At 50.4% G+C, this 22,096-nt stretch overlaps 1 protein-coding gene across 2 annotated transcripts in view; it reads left to right on the top strand.

Moving 5' to 3' along the window:
- The window catches only part of KCND3 (potassium voltage-gated channel subfamily D member 3), a 216,574-nt gene extending 203,134 nt beyond the window's left edge, over nt 1-13,440 (top strand). Inside the window, exons 2-7 of one of the 2 annotated variants that reach the window (XM_062193487.1) lie at nt 2,000-2,162; nt 9,004-9,105; nt 9,457-9,546; nt 10,990-11,046; nt 12,210-12,457; nt 13,239-13,440. In XM_062193487.1, the coding sequence (XP_062049471.1) occupies nt 2,000-2,162; nt 9,004-9,105; nt 9,457-9,546; nt 10,990-11,046; nt 12,210-12,457; nt 13,239-13,440 (862 nt within the window). The remainder of the gene's footprint in view (nt 1-1,999; nt 2,163-9,003; nt 9,106-9,456; nt 9,547-10,989; nt 11,047-12,209; nt 12,458-13,238) is intronic. The other variant, XM_062193488.1, reaches the window with a different exon arrangement.
- The last annotated feature ends 8,656 nt before the right edge of the window (nt 13,441-22,096 follow it).

Below are 22,096 nucleotides of genomic sequence, written 5' to 3'. Positions count from 1 at the left end.
TCCCGCTAAGGTGCACCCTGGGAGGCAGCAATGATGGCTCAAGTAGTTGGGTCCCTGCCACCCAGGAGGTGGGTTCTGGGCTCCTAGATTGGGTTCTGGGCTCCTAGCTTTGGCCTGACCCAGCCCTGGATGTTGTGGGCACTTGGGGAGTGACCCAGGGGATGGAAGATCTCTTGGTGTCTATCTGTCTGTCTCTCTCTGCCTGGTCTCTGTCTTTCTGCCTTGCAAGTAATTAATTTTTTAAAACAGGAGCTTATGTCATAGGGTGTTGAGAGAGTCCCATGAGCTCATTCATTCGTTCACCAAATACCTGCCAGTCACTGCCCAGTGCTCTTCACAGTCCTGGGTGTTCAGGAGGCAAGGACCTCCTGTTTCCAAAACAGCTTTCCCCATCTGCCGTGGGGACCACGTGACGTGGTCTTAGGGGCACGTGACGTGGCTCTGGGGCTCACTTCTAGTCACCCTGAGCCTGTTCCTGCTGCAGGCACCTGGAGGCACAGGGGTGGAAGAGGTGCTGCTTCTGGCTTTGGCCAAAGCGGTTATCACCACTCTTGGCTTAATGAGATCTTTAGATTATCTCCGTAAAGAGGAGGCTGTGGAAGGTGTCTCACTGATTGGAGGGGAGAGCGTTGGGCCTGCTTGCCTGAGCCTGAGCATGGACCAGGCCACGGCGGTCCCAGGGGCAGCTGCTGGGATGTGAGGTACTTGAGAGAGGAGCTGCCCATCCCAGCTTGGCTGTGGGGCTGAGTGTCACAGCTTACGGTCTCTTCGGAACCCTTGGGATTGGTAGGAAGGAGAGAAAACCCAGAGGAATGGGTTAGGGCCCCAGGTTAGAAACAAGGACAGCCCAGGTGGTGTCCTGAGACTCAGCTTCTGCCTCCGTCCAGTGGGGATAAGCTGTGAGCGAGTCTGGGAGGCGCTTTGTGAATGCCAGAGCCCCATGTGAACAGAAGTGGGTTTACCGTTATTTTTAATCTCCTAAATGAGGCCCTGTGGCTCTTCTGCTTAGCTCACCCTTGCCCCTCACTGGAACCCACATTCTGCACCATGGCGTACCAGACAGCTTCCTGCCTCCTCGGCCTCCTGTAGCACAGTTCCTCCCCCTCTCGCCAAAACCCTTCGTGCTGGCCCTGTGACAGCTCCCTGAACAGGCTGAGATCCTCCCTACCACCCGGCCTCTGTGTATTCTGTTCCTGCACCCCAAGGTGTGCCGTGGCTGGGTCCTTCACCTTCATTCGGGTCTCAGGGTCAATGTCAGCTCCTCACAGAACCCTTTCCTGACCATCCTCCTGCCACCTAGCACAACGCCTGTCTCTGTCTCTTCCTAGAAACAACTCTAAGGCATGGTTTTTATGTAGTCCCTGACTTGTTATGGTCTTTCCTTTGTAGGAGGTTGGATCCATTAACATAAGGATTTTGTCTCTTGTTTACTATCAGGTTGTATCACAGTACCTGGCACATCACAGACACTGATGTTGGATGGATAGATGGATGGATGGATGGATGGATGGATGGCTGGATGGATGGATTGGTGGGTGGATGGGTTGGTGGGTGGGTGGATGGATGGATGGATGGATGGATTGGTGGGTGGATGGATGGATGGATGGATGGGTTGGTGGGTGGAGGTATAGGTGGGTGGGTTGGTGGGTGGATAGATGGGTTGGTGGGTGGAGGTATAGGTGGGTGGGTTGGTGGATAGATGGATGGATGGGTGGATGGATGGATGATGGATGGATGGATGGGTGAGTGGCTGGGTGGATGGGTTGGTGGGTAGAGGTATGGGTAGATTGGTGGGTGGGTGGAAGGATGGATGGGATAGGTGGATAGATAGATGAATAAACTGGATGGATGAATAAATATGGATGGGTGAATGAGTGGATGAATGGACAGGTGGATGTGTAGCTAGACGGATGGGTGGATGGATGGATGGAAGGATGGACGGATGATAGGCTGGGAAGCCTGGCCCCTCTCTTCCTTACTGCCTGCTTCTCTCCCTCAGATATGGAGACATGGTGCCCAAGACAATTGCAGGGAAGATCTTCGGCTCCATCTGCTCCCTGAGCGGTGTCCTGGTCATTGCCCTGCCAGTCCCCGTGATTGTTTCCAACTTCAGCCGGATTTACCACCAGAACCAGAGAGCTGATAAACGCAGGGCACAAAAGGTAAGCCTCCCACCCAGGGGCAGGGAGCAGAGGGGCCGCCCCAGGGGAAGGCCTGCATCTTGGCCTGGTACAGCTGGGGTGCAGTCAGGTGGCCAGGCCTGGAGTCCCTCGGAGGCTCATCACACGGGCAGTCTCTGGTCTTGGAAGGTAAGGCAGCTTCATGTCCCTTCCTACCCACCAGTGTCCTGAACTCTGGCCCCCGGCCAGCTGCAAAAAGCCACAAACGCTCAGTTATCTGAAAGTAGCCCTTTGGGATATCCTATGGCAACTCCCTTGGTCCTGGCTCTACCCCTGGTCCCTCAGCCATGGCCACTTGGCAGTTCCTGGATGCCTCCCTGCCCCAACCAGGAGCTCACCAGGGAACAGACTCTCTGTTTAAAATCCTGTGACAGCCTACACAAAGCCTAGTGACACAAACAAATGTGCTGGAAAGAAAAATGAATGCTGTGGGAGGAGACTACTGGGAGGCCTTTGATTCCGGGGACAGAGCACACACAGGCTTTCGTCACCTCCGGGGTGCATTTGGAGGGGGCACAGAACGCAGCTGCTGTCGGGAGTGCCCCACAGTCCAGAGAGGTTTTCCGGTGATGCCCAGCATGCACCAGGACGAGGGCTGGCAGGGGGAATACTGTTGTCTGCGGGGTTGGAAGGCCATGGTGCCCAGAAGGAAGCCCCTCCTCCCGGGAGCCCTCAGCCTTCTCTACAGAACAGCTCCACCATTCAGCCAGCTCCTCTTCGGCTGAGTGTCTCGGGCACCTGCCAAGTGAAGGTTCTGGGATACTGACATTGACCAGGGCTCCTATCAGCAAAGGGATGTCTGAGCAGGGTTTTTCCACACCTCTTCTGATCCAGGCTGAAGTGCAGCACCCCTGGAGCAGCAGCTCAGCTTCCAGGGGCGTGGTCAGAGCCCTTCCAGGTGGCCTGGGCAGGAGGGAGCCTTACTGATAGATCAGCTTACGGAGGCTTGGGGTTTTGTCCCTTATTTTATTCTCTCTCTCTGTGTGTACATGCGTGTGTGCATTTATTCCACAAGCATTTGCTGAGCACCTGCTGTGCACAGGCCCTCTGCATGGCAGCTGGATTATTTCCTTGCCACATGGTCCCTGCTACCGGCCTTCCACTTGCCTGAACACCCCTAGGGAGCAGGGCTTCGCTCTGGCTCAAAGGCATCCAGAATTTCAGAATGGATCTGGGAGTACTGAGTAGGTGAAAGCCAGATGCAAAATGTCCGAGGATTCTTTTTTTTTTTTTTTTTAATTTATTTATTTGCTTGAAAGTCAGAGTTACACGGAGAAGGAGAGGCAGAGAGAGGTCTTCCATTCACTGGTTCACTCCCCAGTTGGCTGCAATGGCCAGAGCTGCGCCAATCCGAAGCCAGGATCCAGGAGCTTACTCCAGGTCTCCCACACAGGTGCAGGAGCCCAAGGACTTGGGCCATCTTCTACTGCTTTCCCAGGCCACAGCAGAGAGCTGGATCAGAAGTAGAGCAGCCAGGTCTCAAACCGGCGCCCATATGGGATACTGGCACTGCAGGTAGCAGCTTTACCCACCATACCACCGTGCCGGCCCCTGAGGATTCTTTTAGAAAACTCTACAGCATGCCTTCAGATCCATGGGTCCTGTGTCTGTGCACACAGCCAGCCACGAATGGAAAATGTGGGGGGTGAGGGGGTAGAACGCGTCTGTACTAAACCGGTTCAGACTTTCCTTCTGGCCATTGTTCCCTAAACAACACGGTATGCCCACTACTTACATAGCATTGACATGGCATTGGGTATTATAAGTAATCCAGAGAGGACTAAGAGTGTGCAGGAAGATTGTGTAGGTGGCATGCAAATACCATGGCATTTTATGGCAGAGCCTTCAGCTTCTGTGGATTTGGGGATCCTTGGAGGATCCTGAGGTCAGTCCTCCACAGACACCAAGGGATGGCCATATTGCAGTCGTTTGCCTATACTAAGATGTAATTATGTACTAGATCCAGTTGTTTCCTCCCTGAGCGTATCGCCTGGCGTGTGCCCTTGTGGCCAGCTCCTCCTTGCCCCTCTGCTCCCCTCTGCCTGTGCTGAACCAGGTTTGTGCTGACCTTGACCTGGTCTAACATCACAGCCTTCACACTCATCTTCTGGCTCCTCTCCGGCACCTGCCTCCTCCCTCTTCACTCAAGGTCCCAGCCTCCTTGCCCCCCTCCTCCCACCCTCTCACCCGCTATCAGCAACCCAGAAGTGGAAGGCTTCTGTCTCCACGGTCAAGTCAGCTGGCAAATCTGAGCAACGTCGAAGTCAATTATGCAGTCCTAGTAAAGGGGCGAGGACACGCTGGGGTCTCCTTTCCAGTACCAGGAGCCTGAAGCCCTGAAGGTCCAAGGACCCTGCAGCACCCCTGCCCCATTGTCTCCCAGGAAACAGGGCTGACCCTGGTCTTGGCAGAGAGCAGAGAGTCACGGGAGTCCTTGGCTGGCCTGTGGCTGAGCTGGCACCTGTGAGCCACCCCAGCTGTGCCCCAGGCAGCTCCTGCCGCGCCTTTCTTCCCCTTCATGCCCGAGCCTCACCCACTCCTTAGAGCGTCTCCTCTGCTTTCTGCCCCTGGGAAGAACATAACAGTGGCCATTTCCCCGGGCACTGTGTAAGCTCATCCAGTGTGACTGACATCCAGAAGGAGTATCTTCAGCTTATTCCTCCCTCTAGCTGCAGAAGAGGAGCCTCCCTCCTGGCTGCCTCCACAGCCTTCTCTCTCTCTCTCTCTCTCTCTCTCTCTCTCTCTCTCTCTCTCCCTCTCTCCCTCCCTCCCTCCCTCCCTCCCTCCCTCTTTGAAATCAGAGTAAATATCTACAATGTTTTCACCTAGCTTGGATACTGTTTCTCCTCAAGGTTGCTCCGCTGTCTCTTTCACCTTGGGCTTCCTGCAAAAGGGGAAAACTAACAATGCCTGCTTGGGGGCGGGGTGGGGGGGTGGGGAGTGTTGTCTGTCACCATGGAGCCAGGCAGGCAGGTCCAGGGGACTGAGTGGGGGCTGGGAGATGGGTTGGGAGGAAGTCAGGGGAAGCTGATGATGGTTCTCAGCCCAGGCAGCAGCCCTGAAGCTGCAGTAGCCACAGAGGTTAAGCTCTAGCCGCCCCCACTCCCCCACCCCGCACCGTGCTTTGAGCGTCAAGGCTCGAAAAGCAGTTAAGGTCGGCATCCACTCCCCGGCATGACTGAAGGGTGTGCGATTACGTCAGAGACTGTGTCCTCTGAGCTAAGTGAATGGGAGCTCCTGTGGGAAGTGTCAGAGTGGACAGAGAGAGGGGAACGCCCAGAATGGGCATTTGGTGCCCATGTTCTTTGTTATGAAATGTTTCCACTGAGTCCATTGTAGAGCTGCATGTAGTTGTAAGAAAGAATACAGAGAGATCCCTTGTATGGTTTTCCCAGTTTCTCCCAATGGTAACATTTTACAAAACTACATAAAAGAGTATCACAGCCAGGATAGGGATACAACCCACCAACCCTATCCGGATTGCCCCACTTCTACTGTGTGTGTGTGTGTGTTACAGTTTTATCATCCACAGTTTCATTCCTCCAGCAGCACAGCCTGACGACTGTGATAGTGAAAAGTGCCAGGGCCACAGGGTACCCTGTGTTGCCCCTCTAGTATAAGCACATCCCCCCGCCCTGCCTCCACCCCAGCCCTAATGTGGGGCAGCCAGGTACCTGTCCTCCATTCATAAAACATTTTCACTTCAAAATTGGGCTCACACAGCCGCTAACCTGTGCGGAGCGGCCGTTTTCGCTCCAGCTAACTCCTGGAGAGCCTTCCAGGTGGCGGCCGAGCGGCTCGCGGGTCTGTCCGTGCCTCTTGCTGAGCGCTGCTGCACGGCCTGCATACACCAGTGTGTCTGTTTGCCCGCTGAACAGCGTCTGGGGTGATTCCATGTTGGGGTCGTCACAGATGAAGCTGCTGTGAGCACCGTGTCAGGTGTTTATGTAAGCAGCGGCTTTACTGATGCGGGGGTAAATGCCTGAGCATGCAATTGCCCGTGTGCTCCTTCGGCCTTTCCATTTCTCCCACTTTCTCCCTCGTCTGCCTCTCCCAGGGCGAGCGATAGAAACGCTCGTGGCCAAAGGGCAGCTGCCAGCCAGGCCACTAGGACGGGCTTAATGGTGAAAGCCCCCTGAGGGTGTCCTCAACACAGAGCACCTGGACCCACACTAGGGTCCTCCTCCAAGCCCGGCATCTCCACACCTTTTGAAAATGCCACTTCCGGGGCGTGGCTTATCAGCTTGAGAAACAGAAGTTGCCATTCAGGAGCAGGAATGGGCAGCAGCAGCTAGGGAAGCAGCATTCGGCCTGACAGTTGAAGACCAGAGCTGGAGTCCACTGCCTTGCCCTGGAGAAGTCTCTTCTCCCACAGACTGCGTTTGCTTGTCTTTGAAATGGCCCCCATGACCCCTTTGTAACTTTCCCATTGTCCTCACACCACAGAAGTGAGTGAGTGAGGCTGACCAGTCCACACAAGGGCTGGGCCCATTGCAAAGCCTTCAGAAGCATGGGCTTCCAACCTTCTGTGTGTGGTTGTCTTCCTCGGCCATGAGAGGTGTTAGCTGAGCACCTGCTCAGTGCAAAGCCCTGCCTTGTGTGCTGGAGATAAAAGTATGCATAGGACACAGGACCTGGGTCTCAGGAGCACAAAGCCAAGCCAAAGAGCACCCCCTCCCCAAATTTCATGTGCTGAGTTTGGTTCTGTAAACACGCCAGAAACCTCTTTATCCTGCGTGGGACGTGATTAAACGATCTGGTGCATTTGATATGACAATCTGTTGCCTTAATGGAGCCCAGGGTATGATAAGATTAAAAGAAGTGCCACAAAGGAGAACAGGAGAATCTTTCATCTCTAGAAAGTAATGAAGACAGACCCCAGATACGCGAAAGGTTGGCTCTAAGTGGTGCGATCAGATTATATAAGGCTGTAATGAGCTTGACACAATTGGATTTCCATATGCACCTCTCAGCACTGAGCACAGCCACATTCTCAAATGATGAGGGACTTGCCTGAGCATAAACAGGGCCGGAGCAGGATTCTCAGGGAGGAGAATTGTCCCGGACCTTGAAACGGTGTTCTTTGCTCAGAGAGGACAAAGGATGGGTGGGGCTGGCTTGCTTGACTTTCCTTCCCAGGTTCCCTTTTCATCCTCTCCTTCCTCCGATGTATAGGAAGATCTTCCAGGCACAAGGCCTGGCCTCTTTCCCATTTCAGAAGCTAGGGAGGAACTTTAATTTTCCCTGCAAGGTGATAATGGCCAATGTTGGCCATCCCAGGAAATGGCAGATACCGTATGACCTCAGTGCCTTCCGTAGACACCCTACGTGGGTGATGAACCAGTCCAGTGGGACAAGTCATGGAAATTGCCACAATTTCCCATGGGTTCTCCCCTGACTCTGAGCCCATGCTGACGTTATGTGAGGACCTGTGCTGGGGCAGGAGGAGCCACCTGTCTCTTCCAGGATGTGTCTGTAACCCATGGGAGCACTTCTGCTTCACCTACGAGCTGGGCCTGGATCTACAGAGTCCATGCCTCAAGCTTTATTTTTTTAGACCAGTGGGAACTCTTCCACTCATTCCTTCTCCCTCTCTTCCAAAAAAATAAAAATAAAAACTCCCCTCTTAGTCCTCTGCCTGGTTGTGCTGCTGTTACAGCGACACTGATTATGGTCATTAGGAAGGAGAGAGCAGCCAGCATGTGCAGTGTGTCCTGCCTCTGCAAGCGAGCAAGATGAGCTCCTACCAAGATCCCATTCAGCCTCCTGCAGGGCCTTCCCTGCAGAGGGCTTCCCGGGGTGGAGTGGAGAGAGCTCCTGTTGTCCTACTTAAAGCCAAAGTGGCATGGAGAACCGTGTCCCTCCTCCCACCCCGGCCCTCTCTGGGTCTCCTCTCTTGCAGCCACACCAATTCCACAAACAAGCACAGCAAAGTAGGCATTTGTGGCCACTCCCAGGCATGCATCCACTCCCACAGACACACATGCAATTGCAAACACTTACTAATTAAAAACAAAACAAACAAACAAAAAAAAAAACTGAGAACCTGCTGTGATCCAGGCACTGGGGATGTGTTAGTGAATACCTTCCCTCCAGGTGTTTATCTTCTAGTGAGCGAGTGGCAGTAGCAAAATAAATCTGAGGGCATCTTTAAAAAGTGTGTAGCAAATTCTATTATTATGAAAAATAAAACCGTGCATGGATTTCAGTTTTCCTGCACTTGTCCTTTAACTCCATTGGCCATGAACTTTAAAAGTGACCTTCATATATAAAATGTTGGCTGCCTTAATCATAAGTGCTAAGCCAAAAATAGAGCATAGAGAAGGAGTTAAGAAGTGCTAGAGGCACAAACCCACACTCCTTGCTTTTATCGCAGCTCACTGTCACTCAGGGACCTGCCTCATGCAGGGAGCTGCACCGGACCCTAGGGGAGAATCAGGGCAGCCATCCATAGACTCGTCTAAGGAGTGAGTGGAAATGCTCCAGTAGATGAGTGTGTGGCGTCGCGTACAGCCAAATGCAGGAAGGTCCTGAAACCATGGGGAGGAAAGACCCTGGGTGAGTCCCATCTCTCCTGCTAGGATGGCACCCAAGCCTGAGTGGAAACACCTCAGAATTCTTGCCACAGAGGGACTCCATAGCATCTCGGACCCAGCTCCAGGATCTATGACCAGGGCTGCACGAGGTGGGGAAGAGGCAGTCAGTTCTCCGTCAGGCAGTCCCAGGGAAGCCAGCCTCGCTGGGGCACCCACTCTCGTGGCTGCCTGTTTGTATCCCCGGTCTCCGGTCTCCCTCACTCTTGTATTATCTCTGCCCATCACAGAAAGCCCGCCTTGCCAGGATCCGCGTGGCCAAAACGGGCAGCTCCAATGCTTACCTGCACAGCAAGCGCAACGGGCTCCTCAACGAGGCGCTGGAGCTGACGGTAGGTGCCCAGAGGGCCTGGGCAGGGAAAGAGCCAGCGGAGGACGGGCTGCTTCTCTCTCCGGGGCACCAGCACCTCTGCCACCCTGAGCCTCAGTCTGAGCCCTGGGCAGCATATGTTTCCAACTCTCTCCGGGGCACAGCCCCTGCCACCCTCATACCTCTTCCTAGGAGTCTCACCATGACCCCCAAACTAGCCCCTAGACCACAGCCCAACACATTCGGTGCTGGCCCTAACGTTTGGTTCCCCCAGGTGCTTCTGGTGCCCTCCTACCTTCTATGGAGAACCGAGAGAGCTGCCAAGGGGCGGGGCCACCTGCCTCCTGCTCAGTCTCCCTTTCTTTCTGACTAGGGCACCCCTGAGGAGGAGCACATGGGCAAGACCGCCTCACTCATCGAGAGCCAGCACCATCACCTGCTGCACTGCCTGGAGAAAACCACTGTGAGTGCCAGCCCATTGCTGCCTCCCGTGTCATCCCTGACCCCTGCCCTACCCAAAGGCTGGACCTTTTGTCACCCTGGGCCAAGGTCAAAGTGTGTTGGATCCAACAGGTAGAGATGAGGTCTGTCCATCAGCCTTCGGGTGAAAGATCCTAAGGAGCAGGGCCAGGTCACAGGGGGTGGAGGGGCCATGGTGGGGACTAGGGGAAGGGTGGCTCTGTCCAGCAGCAGCATAGAGGCCACACCCCCAGCCCTCCCCCACACCCCTGGGCCAATCCCCTGGGCCCATCTCTTGATTACTGAGGACTTGATTACTGCTTTTCAACTCTGATGGGCACCACCCTCCAAAAGTAGGGCTGAGTTTGTGCCCACCTCTCCCCTCCCCCACTTCGCTCCCAGGCTAGGCTGATGCACTCTGTGGATCCCTTGGCTCCCTGCCTTCCTCTGGAAGCCAGAGGCAGTGAGTGCAGGAGGCAGTGCCTAGATTTCTCCAGGCAGGGTTTAACCAGTGCCGCTCCCTCAGTCACCCCGAGCTCCCCAGGAGTTCAGCGCGGAAAGGCTGACCGTTACAGCGTGGGTTAGGGTGCCGTGGCTGGAATGTGGAATGATGCTTGTGCCTCACCAGCAGGCTGAAAGGAAGGGCAATGGGATCAGCCCCGGACCCTTGGCAGAAGGCTGAGGAGTAGCAGGGATGCGGGGGAGGAGGGGCAGATAAGCTGAAGAGGACCAAGCGAAGCCTTCCTCGGCTCCTTTGTGGGTCCTCCCTCCCCAGAGAGCCTGCAGGCAAGGCTCAGCACACAAGGAAGGGACTCTGATTCTGTCCCGAATGTTCCATATCCTGGTCTCCCCAGTGTCGGGGGGAGTGGATATTAGATGACTCTGGATCTGGAACAAAGGCAGGCACCAGAGCATTTGAGCCCAGGAAGGACCTGGAAAACAGGAAGGTCCTCTACAAAACCCGAGCTTCCTGGATTTGTCATCAAGAAATGTGTATGCACACCTAGACTTTCTCTCAGAGGCTCGGAGCCTGCCAAAGGGATAGGTCTGGACCCCCTGCCCTCTCCAAGTCGCATGTGCTGGTGGAATGTGTACATTGAACGGGAATGGGTGGAAAAAATGAGTTTGAAAGGCTGGAATGTTGACATTGAAGAAATGAGATGTTGGAACGAAGAGATGGAATGCTGGCATTGCAGGGATGGAATGCTGAATTTGAGGGAAAGAATGTTGGATTGTGGGGTGGAATGCTGGACTTTAGGGGAGGAATGTTGGGATGGGAGGAGTGAATGTTGGGTTTGAGCAGGCTCCTGTGGGAGCCAAGGGGTGGAATGTTGGGCTCCGAGGGTGGAATGCTGGGATTGAGAGGTTGAATGTCAGAACTGGCTTGGGAATGCTGGAATGTACAATCAATGGTGTTTTTATCTTCTGTTGGCATGTTGTCCTGTAGGGGTTGTCCTATCTTGTGGATGATCCCCTGTTATCTGTACGAACCTCCACCATCAAGGTATCACTTTTTACAAATTCAATTGATGTCTTTCTCTCTGATTCCTCTGAGTCTGTGGATCCTCCTCTTCTCACCCTGCTCTGGCTCTCTCTGCATGTGCTGCTGATTCTCCCGGGGCTCATCCTACCTCTGCCGTCACCCTAGTACCAGCTCAGGCTTCCAGGTTTTTGTGCTGAGCTACCCAACTGCCTTTCTCATTCCCAATCTGGACCTCCCCAGGGGCTTGGAAGGCTGGTGGAACATGGCGCCAGTGTTGGCATCCTCTTTCCACAAGCCACATCTGTCAGGGCCACCTCCCCAGCCCCGAGGGGACTCCTGGGACTGGTTGTCAGGGTTGGTCTCTCTTGGAACTCTATTCACACGCTACTTCCGACTTTCTGCTCACTCTGGCAGCCTTGGCCAGACCACTCATGCCATTGATTTTTAGTCACCTTGACCAAACAGCCATTTTTTACTTTTCCTGGGTTCAGCTACACCTCATGCCCGTGGCCTCCAGTCAGGAGACTGTTAGCATACCCTGCCCATGGTTGCAGTTGACTTAGGGCACCCTGAGTCTCCAGGTACATTAAAGAGCCATATTCCACAATCAAGTGAAAAAGAGACAGTACTTAAAGCATATTGCTGATAGTTTGACCCAACTGGCCTGCAAGAGCAATGCTCTCCCAGTTCTATGACTAACTCAGCCCCTTGAAAAGCTTACGTCACACCCTTCAGGTTCCCAAGGATCTTACTCATTAAACTCAGAAAAGACGACCCAAATCCCCACTACCCATAGTCAGTGACTCCCTAGCTGCCACCCCTGCCAGGTCCTGTACAAAGCCTATAAAACGAAGTCTTTGCTTTCAGCTCTGACCATGGCACCAAATCCCACGTCCTCTGTACTTCTTCAGCTCAAAGCTATGGGCGGGGTGTGTCTCACTCCAGGACGTAACAGCCGCAGCCCCCACCCTTCAGTCTGATGGCCAGGGCTGCCACTATGATTCTCTTCCTTTCCTCTTTGGATGCCTGTGGGACACCACTCCCTCCTGAATGCTTATCTGGGGTCCTGGCAAGGGGGAGCCCTTCCCTCAAGGCCCAGAACAGAGACAGGCAGCCCTGCAGAGTCTGGGGGCTCAGCCCCTCCTCCCCACTTTTCCTACTTCTCCTCCTCCTGCCTCCCACAGAACCACGAGTTCATTGATGAACAGATGTTCGAGCAGAACTGCATGGAGAGCTCGATGCAGAACTACCCGTCCACAAGGAGTCCCTCGCTGTCCAGCCACCCGGGCCTCACCACCACCTGCTGCTCCCGCCGCAGTAAGAAGACCACACACCTACCCAACTCCAACCTGCCAGCCACTCGGCTGCGCAGCATGCAGGAGCTCAGCACCATCCACATCCAGGGCAGCGAGCAGCCCTCCCTCACCACCAGGTGAGCTGGCTCCATCCCCGCTGCCCACAGAGGCTTCAGACTGCAGAATCCAACCATGCTGGGGGTACCAGAGCCTCGGGGCGCCTCTAGCCACGCCCCCTTACCTATGAGTCCCCTCTGCCTGCCCTCCCCCACCTTCCTCCTCATTCTTGCAAGTTCCCCCAAAGGCCCTTTCTAGGTTGTAGGGGGATACCCTAGCAGATTTAGGTTAAAATCCCAAATCCAAAAATGTCTTGCCCTGGTGCAAAGAATGGATTAATCATTTTCTCAAGAAATGAATCTGCACAGTCGCATTACACGTGGCTTATCTGGGGTCAATTTTGAATCTGCCTGCTTTTCCCCTTCCTTTTCTATTTATGTTTAGGCGACCTCTGAATGAGTTGCAGAGAAATGGGGGCAAGCCAATGTCCAATGTCATGGATGATAAACCACCGGGAGAAAATGTCTACCCGCAAAGCCCCATGTGCAGGGACACTTCAAAAAGTTCATGGAAAGAAAATGGAATAAAAGATCATGCAAATTCTAAAATCTCAAAAACACTAAGTATTTTTTCATAAGCTGGAGCATGTTTCCTATGAACTCTTTGAAGACCTGCTGACTGCGACTTTGGGATTGTTAGCAGACGAGGCTAAGGGTTAGAATGGCTAGTGACACGCCGGTCAGCAGAGGCAAAGAGAAGAGGGACGGCACAGTGTCCTCCCGGCTTCTGTCAGTGGGGGCCCAGGTGGCTTGGGGTGCTGGCAAGCAGGAGCCATCACCATCTCCCTCTTTTCTATCCCAGTCGCTCCAGCCTTAATCTGAAAGCAGACGACGGACTGAGACCAAACTGCAAAACATCCCAGATCACCACCGCCATCATCAGCATCCCTGCTCCTCCAGCGCTAACCCCAGAGGGCGAGACTCGGCCACCCCCTGCCAGCCCAGGCCCCAACACGAACATTCCTTCCATAGCCAGCAATGTTGTCAAGGTCTCTGCCTTGTAAAAACCACTGGACAGTGGGCCAGAGGGGGTAGCGGGGAGTGAAGGGGGCTGGCACGTGGGTGGGTGGCCGCTGGGACCACTCCCTCCCCCTTTCTCCACCATTTCTGCCTGCCCCCGTTACACCCCTAGCGCTGAGACTCGTGCCTGGAAGGAAGCAGCAGCAGCGAAAGGGGCACCTGAGGTCCATGCTGCTGGCGTGGACACAGCCCTGTGACTCTGCGTCTCACTGGGGCCGGAGGACGGGACGGGGGGAGGTAGGGGACGGGCTGCTGGGGGCTGTCGGCTGCGTGCCCGGGCGGGGCCTGGAGGAGGAAGCCTCATACCAAATAGCAGTTGTTTCTGGAGACCCCAGTGAGGAAAACGCAAGGCCAAGAGTAGCACAGAGGCCAAGCTGTCACATGCAAAACGGGAAGCAAATATAACACTGTGTATTTAAGCACCTTTTTCAAGGCTCTTAATGGATAATATTTATTCATGGGAAAAGGTGGAAAACAAAAACTCCAACGAATTTTTGTGAAATGTTTTTCTCCATGGACCCAACACCTTTAAACCAAAACAATGCATTTTGTGAGGGTTTTTTTTTTTTCTCCTTTTATAGCAAAAGCGTTTAGGCTAAGAAGACCGTTCTTATTGAGTTCCCTCTCCATTCCCCCAGGAGGGTGAGGTCAGCTGAGCCTGGGCCCTCGCTGCCCAGCTGACGTGCACAGAGCTGCCAAGTGACCACGTGGCAACCCGTCTGCTCCGTCTGTCCCTGTCCCCTTTGTCTCTGTACCTCTCTGCTTGCCCCGGCTGTTTCTCTCTCCCAGCCATCTCTCTCTCCACGGGCCCTACTGATCCCGAGACGCGCTCACAAAGCCTTCTCCGTCACTGGCAAGTGTGACAGACTCGTGCCTGGGAGCCGCATTTGTGTGCCATTGCGGAAGAGGAAAGAATGAAGCAGAACCGGGGCGAGCTGAGGAGCGAGAAGATGCTTCCCTGGTGATCGGAACCGCTGGTGTCCATAGATCCATTTCCAGGGAAGAAAGGAATGATCAGATTTATCTCATTGGAGTCTTGAAAAAGGAAAACAGCCGATGCCTAAGCAGTCAGCTCGGGCATGTGCCAGTGAAGGGAACAGGAGACCCCCGGGCGTGGGGCCGCGCTCAGCCCTGTGGTCCCTTGCTACGTCCCCTTGTTTTGGGACCCACCCTACAGCCCATCCGGAGCTCTGCCCAAAGGCCCCAGGAGCACTTTCCTCCAAGGAGGGCAACGGTCCAAGACCAGGAGCCTTCTGACTACCGCATGCCTGGGGCAGCTCCCAGATGGAGGCTGCCGAAGCTGAAGCCCATGTGTCCCGTGAAAGATGCTCCGAAAGCATCCAAGCAAGCAGGGGACTCTCACTGACTCCCACCTGGTCCGGAAGATGCCTTGAGGTCTGAAGAGTCTTAGGCCTGGTCTCTGAAGATGCCTGGAGTGTGGGAGAAGCGGGAGACCCTCCATCCAAGAGAGGGAGTGCAGATGATTTCTAGAAGACCCAAACAGCACTTCTGTTCAAGTGGCTTGCACTCTGGTGGGGCTGGGAACAACGTTGCCGGCATTCTCCAAACCGTTTTCACTGCTTAAAGCAGAGCAGGTGGGCCTCAGGGTTAGTGACAAATTCTCCCTGCCCTCCCAACCCCCATGACCCTACTGCAACCTGTGTGCCAGGGCTCCGAGTTCTAGGTGTTTATCAAGAGCTCCTGAGCCATTCTGCAGCCTAGTGAGTAGCAGCTGCTTTGCAGGCCAGGACTGCCTCTGCCCACCCCAGCCATCTAGATGACGTCCACCGGCCAGGAACTTAACCACCCCATAGGGCTTCCCCATGACCCTAGTTCCATTGATCCTGGACGCAGGCAAGGTCAAAGGGTTCTGAGGTGGCATCTAACCAGGCAAGGGCAGAGGAGAGGGAGCCTTCTTTCCATCTTGATCTCTCGTGCTTATCCTCACTGACCGCTGGCTGACGCCTCTCTCTCTCTCTGAGTCTGGCCTCAAGGATTCCCCTCACTACCATGAGAATGGGGTGCATCTTGCCCTCTGAGCTTATCATGATCTGACAAAGCAGAGATGCTTTACCATACAGCAGCAGAGGAGTGCACAGGTGTCCACACAACCAACCTGAACATATCCAAGAGCAAGCACTTAAATCCATTCCCTCGGTACACATGTCACCAGGGAAGGGGGAGGACCAGGCTCCATTTGGAGGGCAGGCAAAGGACTAGAAAGGGATCTTTCCTCTTGGAAGAGCAGGTGATGGAGCAAAGTTAGGAATGGCTGATCCTCTAAGTTATACCTCCAAAGAGCTGAGTAGCGGAAGGCATGAAGGGGTGATAGGGACATGGTTGCAAACACATACAATTGCCTTGCTTAATTTGAAAACAAGTCCTCACAGAGTTAGGGTAATGACTGATAGAGTACACCAAGGGAGCACGCGAGTAGTTCCCACGAGAATAAATGTCAAAAGTCGTGTCGCAAAAAGATTTCCTATGTGTTTATTGAACTGAATGTTTTGTGTTCCTTCAGTTGCATTCCCCAAACCCACATCATGCCAGTTCCTAAAAGACTGTTAGACCATCCCTTCATCTCCATCCCCCATGGTAGCCTTAGCTGAAGACAAAGGGCCCAGTTCACTTCTGGTCCAACAGACATCAACCCAGGAAAATGGCTCATCTATACAACAGCATACCACCAAACTGCACCGCTAAAGGTTATTTGTAAGTAAACACAGGTCCAAAGTGTGCTGAGTCTAAGCCTACTGGCCAATGACTGAAGAACTGGGATATCAGGATTTTCTGGGGGCCAACCGTTGTCTGGTGTGATGATGACTCTTGAGCTTCATGGTCCAGGAACTACTTCAGCATAATAGAAGTTTCTCAAAACCACTTAGCCCATTCACGCAGCATCAGTGGGAAACAAGAAGCTAGCAAACAAAAAACCTGAGAGCTAACATTCAAATGTCCAATGAATGACTACTTGGGAAATATAGTATTGAGTGTATCCGAATTAGAAGAGACTTAAGATCGAATTCATTTCACATTATAGGAAGCTGAGGCCCAGAGAAATTGACTTGCTCAAGGTCATGCAGTCATTTAATGAGAGCTGGCACCAGAATACGGGACGAGTCCCTTGGCTGTTAGTCTAATACCTCTTCCACCCCACCCACTGCCTTTCAGAGCAATGATGCATTGGAGAAGACCCTTCAAAGAATTCACGCTATAATACAGACATAGTCTGGTGTCCATGTTGGTACTACTTGGCCACACCTGGCTGTACTAACATAAACCATACTTCAGAAGCCATCATGCCCCGGGTAGAACCAGCTATGGCCCATCAATTCTGTCAGAAAGTGAACAGCTGAGCAGTCGTTTCTTTCCATCACATGCTGACTGTTCACCGTGGAGAGGCGGCCAGGGAAATGGCATTTCAAAGCATGCCTTGTGAAGTCCTTTTGATCCTTACTACAGTCTGTGATGGTAGTAGGTCAAGTCGCTAAATCTTCGATTCAAAGAGAACAAAACACGTGTGAAGAAGCTGAGTGGCTTATCCGAGTTCACATGGCAAGTTAGTGGCAGAACTGATTGCAATCCAGGACTTAAGTCATCTTGCCCTGGGATTTTTGCCCCCACACCATGTTACATTGCTCTGGGGCTTGCTTATTCCATCTTTAATGCCTGGAGATAGCATTCTTGAAGAACCAGGAACTGCAGAAGCTGACTATTTCTTTCCTCCATCCTCTGCTTTCCTAATTAGTGTCCAGCTCAGAACTAATTGCATAGAATCCCTTCCAAAAGTTCAAGTTATTCTGAATGCCAGTTAAAGACATTACAGTTACATAGAATTTAAACAAATTAGACAGTTACCATTGATCCATAGAAACAAAAAAGGCAACACTGACTTTAGGATTTGCTGAGAACCTTATTCACCTTTCAAAGTAAGATTCCTACAATTCAGGATTAGATCATTTGTTAGAACATAGACAGGGAAAGTGTACTGTGAGACATTAGGTGTCTAGATTTTTGTCTCTTTTAATTTTGCAGAAGTAGTGGTTGAAATTGAGCTAACGCTAGATTTTGAAGTTATTAGTGGAGTCTGGTCACCCAGGTTCCCGCTTCAAATCACCAGGCAACGACGAGGCAGAAGCATCACAGTGCTGTTCATTTAAGACTGTTAGTGCCCCTTCCACACTGGTTGGCGTGGTAACCCTGACCATTAGGAACCTGAAAGACCTTTACTTTCCCTCTCCCGTTTCCTAATGAAATCTCATTATTTGCAAAGCTTGAGTGGCGGATGAAGGAAAAACATGATTAGGACCTGTGACCCTTGGAGCCCAAACAGCATCATGAAGAACATCGATAAAATTGAGAGAAAGTGGCTATCAGAAAATGAAACAGCTTCCGAGGGGTTCTTTTGAGTCTTGTTTTCTATTCAGAACGTTCTGTGTTCTCTCTCATCAAGTGTAGGGATGACTTCCATCTTAGCAGGTTATTTCATACACTGGCACTGACCCAAGTCCTGAGATGGGGACAGGGCACCTGGACCAATGGACTCTTTTACAAACCTGGGAGGTGGGAGGGGTGGTATATTTTTGATAACCAGACATTCCAGTATGTTTTCCTTAGAGGTCACTCCCCCATTAATGTTATCGTGAAAAACATCAAGTGTGTTCTTTTCTATTTTCGTATAATAAATGGGCTTTAAAGGCTTACCAACATCACAACGGCAAAGAAATATTCTGTACAAAACTGCAGGAAGATAAATGTGAAAACTTTGTATGGGAAAAAAAAAAAAAAAACTCTTGAGTTTCCTGTTGTCTTCTTTTGAAATTGTAGTGCATATGTTAAACCATGTATATCATTTACAGTATTGAGTCGTGTGCCACTGCTGTACCCGATGTATCCAATCTGGATTAAACAAACTATGTGCCACAAACCCTAAAATGACTAAGGATGATTCTGTTAGCACCGGTTCTTTCCTTCTAAAGGTACAGCTGTACGCTAGAAAATAAGGGTACACTAGAAAATAAGGTAGAAACAAAGGTTTCTACCTTGCTAGAGAAGACTTGTAGAATCTTAGGTGGGTACTTAAAGGCCTACCTGTCCCGCTCTCCTGCTCTGCGGCCCCCAGCGGTTCTTGTCGCTTATAGCTGTACTTCCGGATGCTCCCCAATTGGCAAACATTTAAAAGATAAGCATGTGATTCCATTTGTCTATAGCTGTTTTTTGAGGCCCAATCCAGTAGTACAGAAAGAAAATCTGCTTTTACATATCAGTACTGGTTCTGCTGAGGCGTTTAAATCCCATTTAAATCAAAAACAAAACTCAAAAGTAAACGCTGTATGGAGTCTGGAACAAAGCCTGAAAATCAGCAAAGGTTGAAGCTCTACCACTTCCTGTGACCACACCATTTGCTTTTTCTTGTTTTCTCATCTTAAAGCTGGAGGGACTGGATGGGTATCTTGAAGGTCTGCTCTAACTCTAGCAGTTCTGACTTAGGTGGTAGGAACAGGCATTTCCATGTTCACCATGTGGCAACAATAATGCAAATCCTTTCCCTTTCCCCACAACAGCCGGATGCCCCTCATTGAAAGTAACAGAAACCAAACACTAAGGCAAATGCAGGACGACCTCAGCTCCTACCTGTTTCAATCCCTGATGCTCACGTTCTCATCTCCCACTAGGTGTCACTACAGGGCCACAGCGCAAATAAGCTGGTGGCAAGCAACTGGAAAGTAGACATGTGCTGAGCAATTCATGTGCTTTTTCATTGAAAAGACAGGGGAAAAACATAACTACAAACGACTCTACAAGCACAATTCATGCTCACTTATTCTTAGTATTCAGAGGCTGAAGTTCACCTTCAAACTACATGTTTCTAAAAGGTTAGTAAATGTTACTGTTTAAGTGCTTCAGAAACTTTTAATTACCTAAAGAATGACTGATGTCCTAAGTCAGAATTGTATGAAGTGGTTTCCCAAAGATCTCTACATGTTAATACCACAAGCCCAATCCAAGTTAAAGCTTAATATAAATCATTGAAAGTGTATTGATATAAAAATGTTTGAAATTCAGATATTTAATCAATGTATACTAGCCCTCAACTATACTACCTGGATTTATAAAGCCTCTCTATATTAATAGATTTGATTATCCTTTTTCTTGAACAGAGGATATTTCTTCTTCAGAGTCATATAATCATTAAATCTTGAAAGTAGAAGGGACCCTAAAATTCTTGCAGTCCAGTGCCTCATCTCACTGATGGAAAACTGGGTCCTGAGAGGTCAAATAACCAGCATAAGGTTAAAATACAGATAGCAGGGCAGGTGTTTACACAAGCTAACGCACCACTTGGGACCCCCACATCCCGCCTGGTTGCAGTCCTGGCTAACTCCTCTCCTGCTCGTTTTCTCCTAATGCTTCAAGTACTTGGGTCCCTGCCACCCATGTAGAAAACCCAGACTTTGTTTTGGGCCCTTAGCTTCAGCCTGGCCCAGTCCTGGCTGTTAGGAGCATTTGGCAAATAAATCAGCAGATAGAAGATCTGTCTCTGCCTGTCAAATTTAAATTTTAAAAAGTGAGGGAAAAAAGTAGGTATTAGCAGAGTCTCAACCAGGACAAGTACTCTTTACTACACAACAGAATATTTTCAAGTGAATCTTTCTTCAGCCTATCTATGGTTCCTAACAAGATTATGTGGACATGCACCCTGACAATGCCAAATAAAAAATCTTTTCCGCATGAAGCTAAATCACCCCCAAGTAGCAGCAGATTCTTCCCACACCCACCACTATACCTGCCTCTCTTACTTGGGAAGGTTAACAGTTAAAATTTCCCTGGTAAATGGTTACAGAAACTGAAGCAATTAGTATTTTCATTGTTATGCATATGCTCACCTCCAGCTTATTTTTCTATAGAGAAAAAAAGAAAACACAAAATAAGGCAAACCTAGAGAGAGAATTCAATTAATTTCAAGACTACTATGTAACCTCAAATCTAATGAAGATGTGGCGATGTCCTAATTAAAATCTCCTAGCAATGACAAACTGTGAACTTGGCTATATTATGGGGGAAAGGGTAGAAACATAGTCCAATCATACAGCAATGACAGGATCTTTATTTAAATGTGCAATTAAAATCTCCACTTCTTAATGAGATACTGAACCTAATTACGGATTTGCTATCTAGTGTTAATTCAAACCATACACACACACACACACACACACAGTACTGATACATGAAGATACTACAAAGAAGTCATGGAACATGGAATTAAAAGACATTTATTTTGGTGCAAAAAAATTTTGAAATCCATGCATAATTTTTTAATAAGACATTTTTCATGCAGTTCTTAAAACCTCCTCATAGGCATGGATTTAGAAATTTTTCACCAAAATAAACTTATCGTTTAATTCCAATTTCCATGAACTTTTGGAAGTACCTTCCTATAAGTAAAAGTAACCATCTACCAGTCAAAGACAGGAATCCAAGTTAGAAAGGAGTTTAGGATTGTGTTCACTGGGAGTCGGACAGTAAATGACCAGGGCTATATTTGCTGATACCCTGAGTGTTTATACTATCTAGGCAAATATGTACACAGGAAAGAGCGTTCCTTCTCATCTCAACACAGAAAGGGGCCTCGCACCAAAAATCCAATTTATAGAAGACATTTGGAAACCAAAAGCCTAACCATAAAAATACTATCAGAGAAAAAAGGAAAGAATATAGAGCTTCCAATTTCACTTTTGTTAAATTCTAATTTAAACAGATACACCATCTCTGAACAGCTTCCCTGGATGCAAGAATTAGAAAACCTGGGGGGAAATTTCTAGAAAACACAAGATTAGGACATTCTTTGAGAAGAGCCTGAACAAAATAGAATGAATTCCAGCTTCCACAAAACAGCCTACCATCAGACTAAGTCAGATCTTAACTTGGGTTCCACGGGTCTATGAACTTTGTAATTACCTTCATAATTCTGTTTATGGCATTAGAAATTTTCTGGGCCAACCTGTAATTTTCACTGGATTCATAGAATGATCCAGCAACCAACATCACCACCTGAGCACTATAAACAATCTCCACCTGAGAGCACTGTAACAGTCACCACCTGAGCACTATGACCAACAGTCACCACCTAAGCACTATATAACCAACATCACCACCTGAGAGCACTCTAACCAATAGCCATCACCTGAGAGCACTGTAACCAACAGTCACCACCTGAGAGCACTGTAACCAACAGTCACCACCTGAGAGCACTCTAACCAACAGTCACCACCTGAGAGCGCTCTAACCAACAGCCACCACCTGAGAGTGCTATAACCAACAGTCACCACCTGAGAGCGCTATGACCAACAGTCACCACCTACGCACTATAACCAACAGTCACTGAGGACCTTGAGCTACTAATACAAAGTAAAAGTATGGACAGCTTTCACAATGTCATAAACAAAAGACATTCAAAAGATGAACAGTAAAAATGTTCACATGTGTAGCTAAAATTGTTTTTACTAGAAACAAATATTTTACTAGAAGCAAATCACATCAAGTCAAGTACCTTTGGGAAAATCTCAAGCAATGTTGCTATGCCTTCCTGCCTAAATCTAAAAGAATTGTGGATTTTCTGATCTACCATGCTACAAATTT

The sequence above is a fragment of the Lepus europaeus genome, chromosome 5 (genome assembly GCF_033115175.1).
Source record: "Lepus europaeus isolate LE1 chromosome 5, mLepTim1.pri, whole genome shotgun sequence".
NCBI lineage: Eukaryota > Metazoa > Chordata > Mammalia > Lagomorpha > Leporidae > Lepus > Lepus europaeus.
The sequence above is the reverse complement of the archived record's forward strand: the minus strand, read 5'-3'. Positions and strand labels throughout refer to the sequence as shown.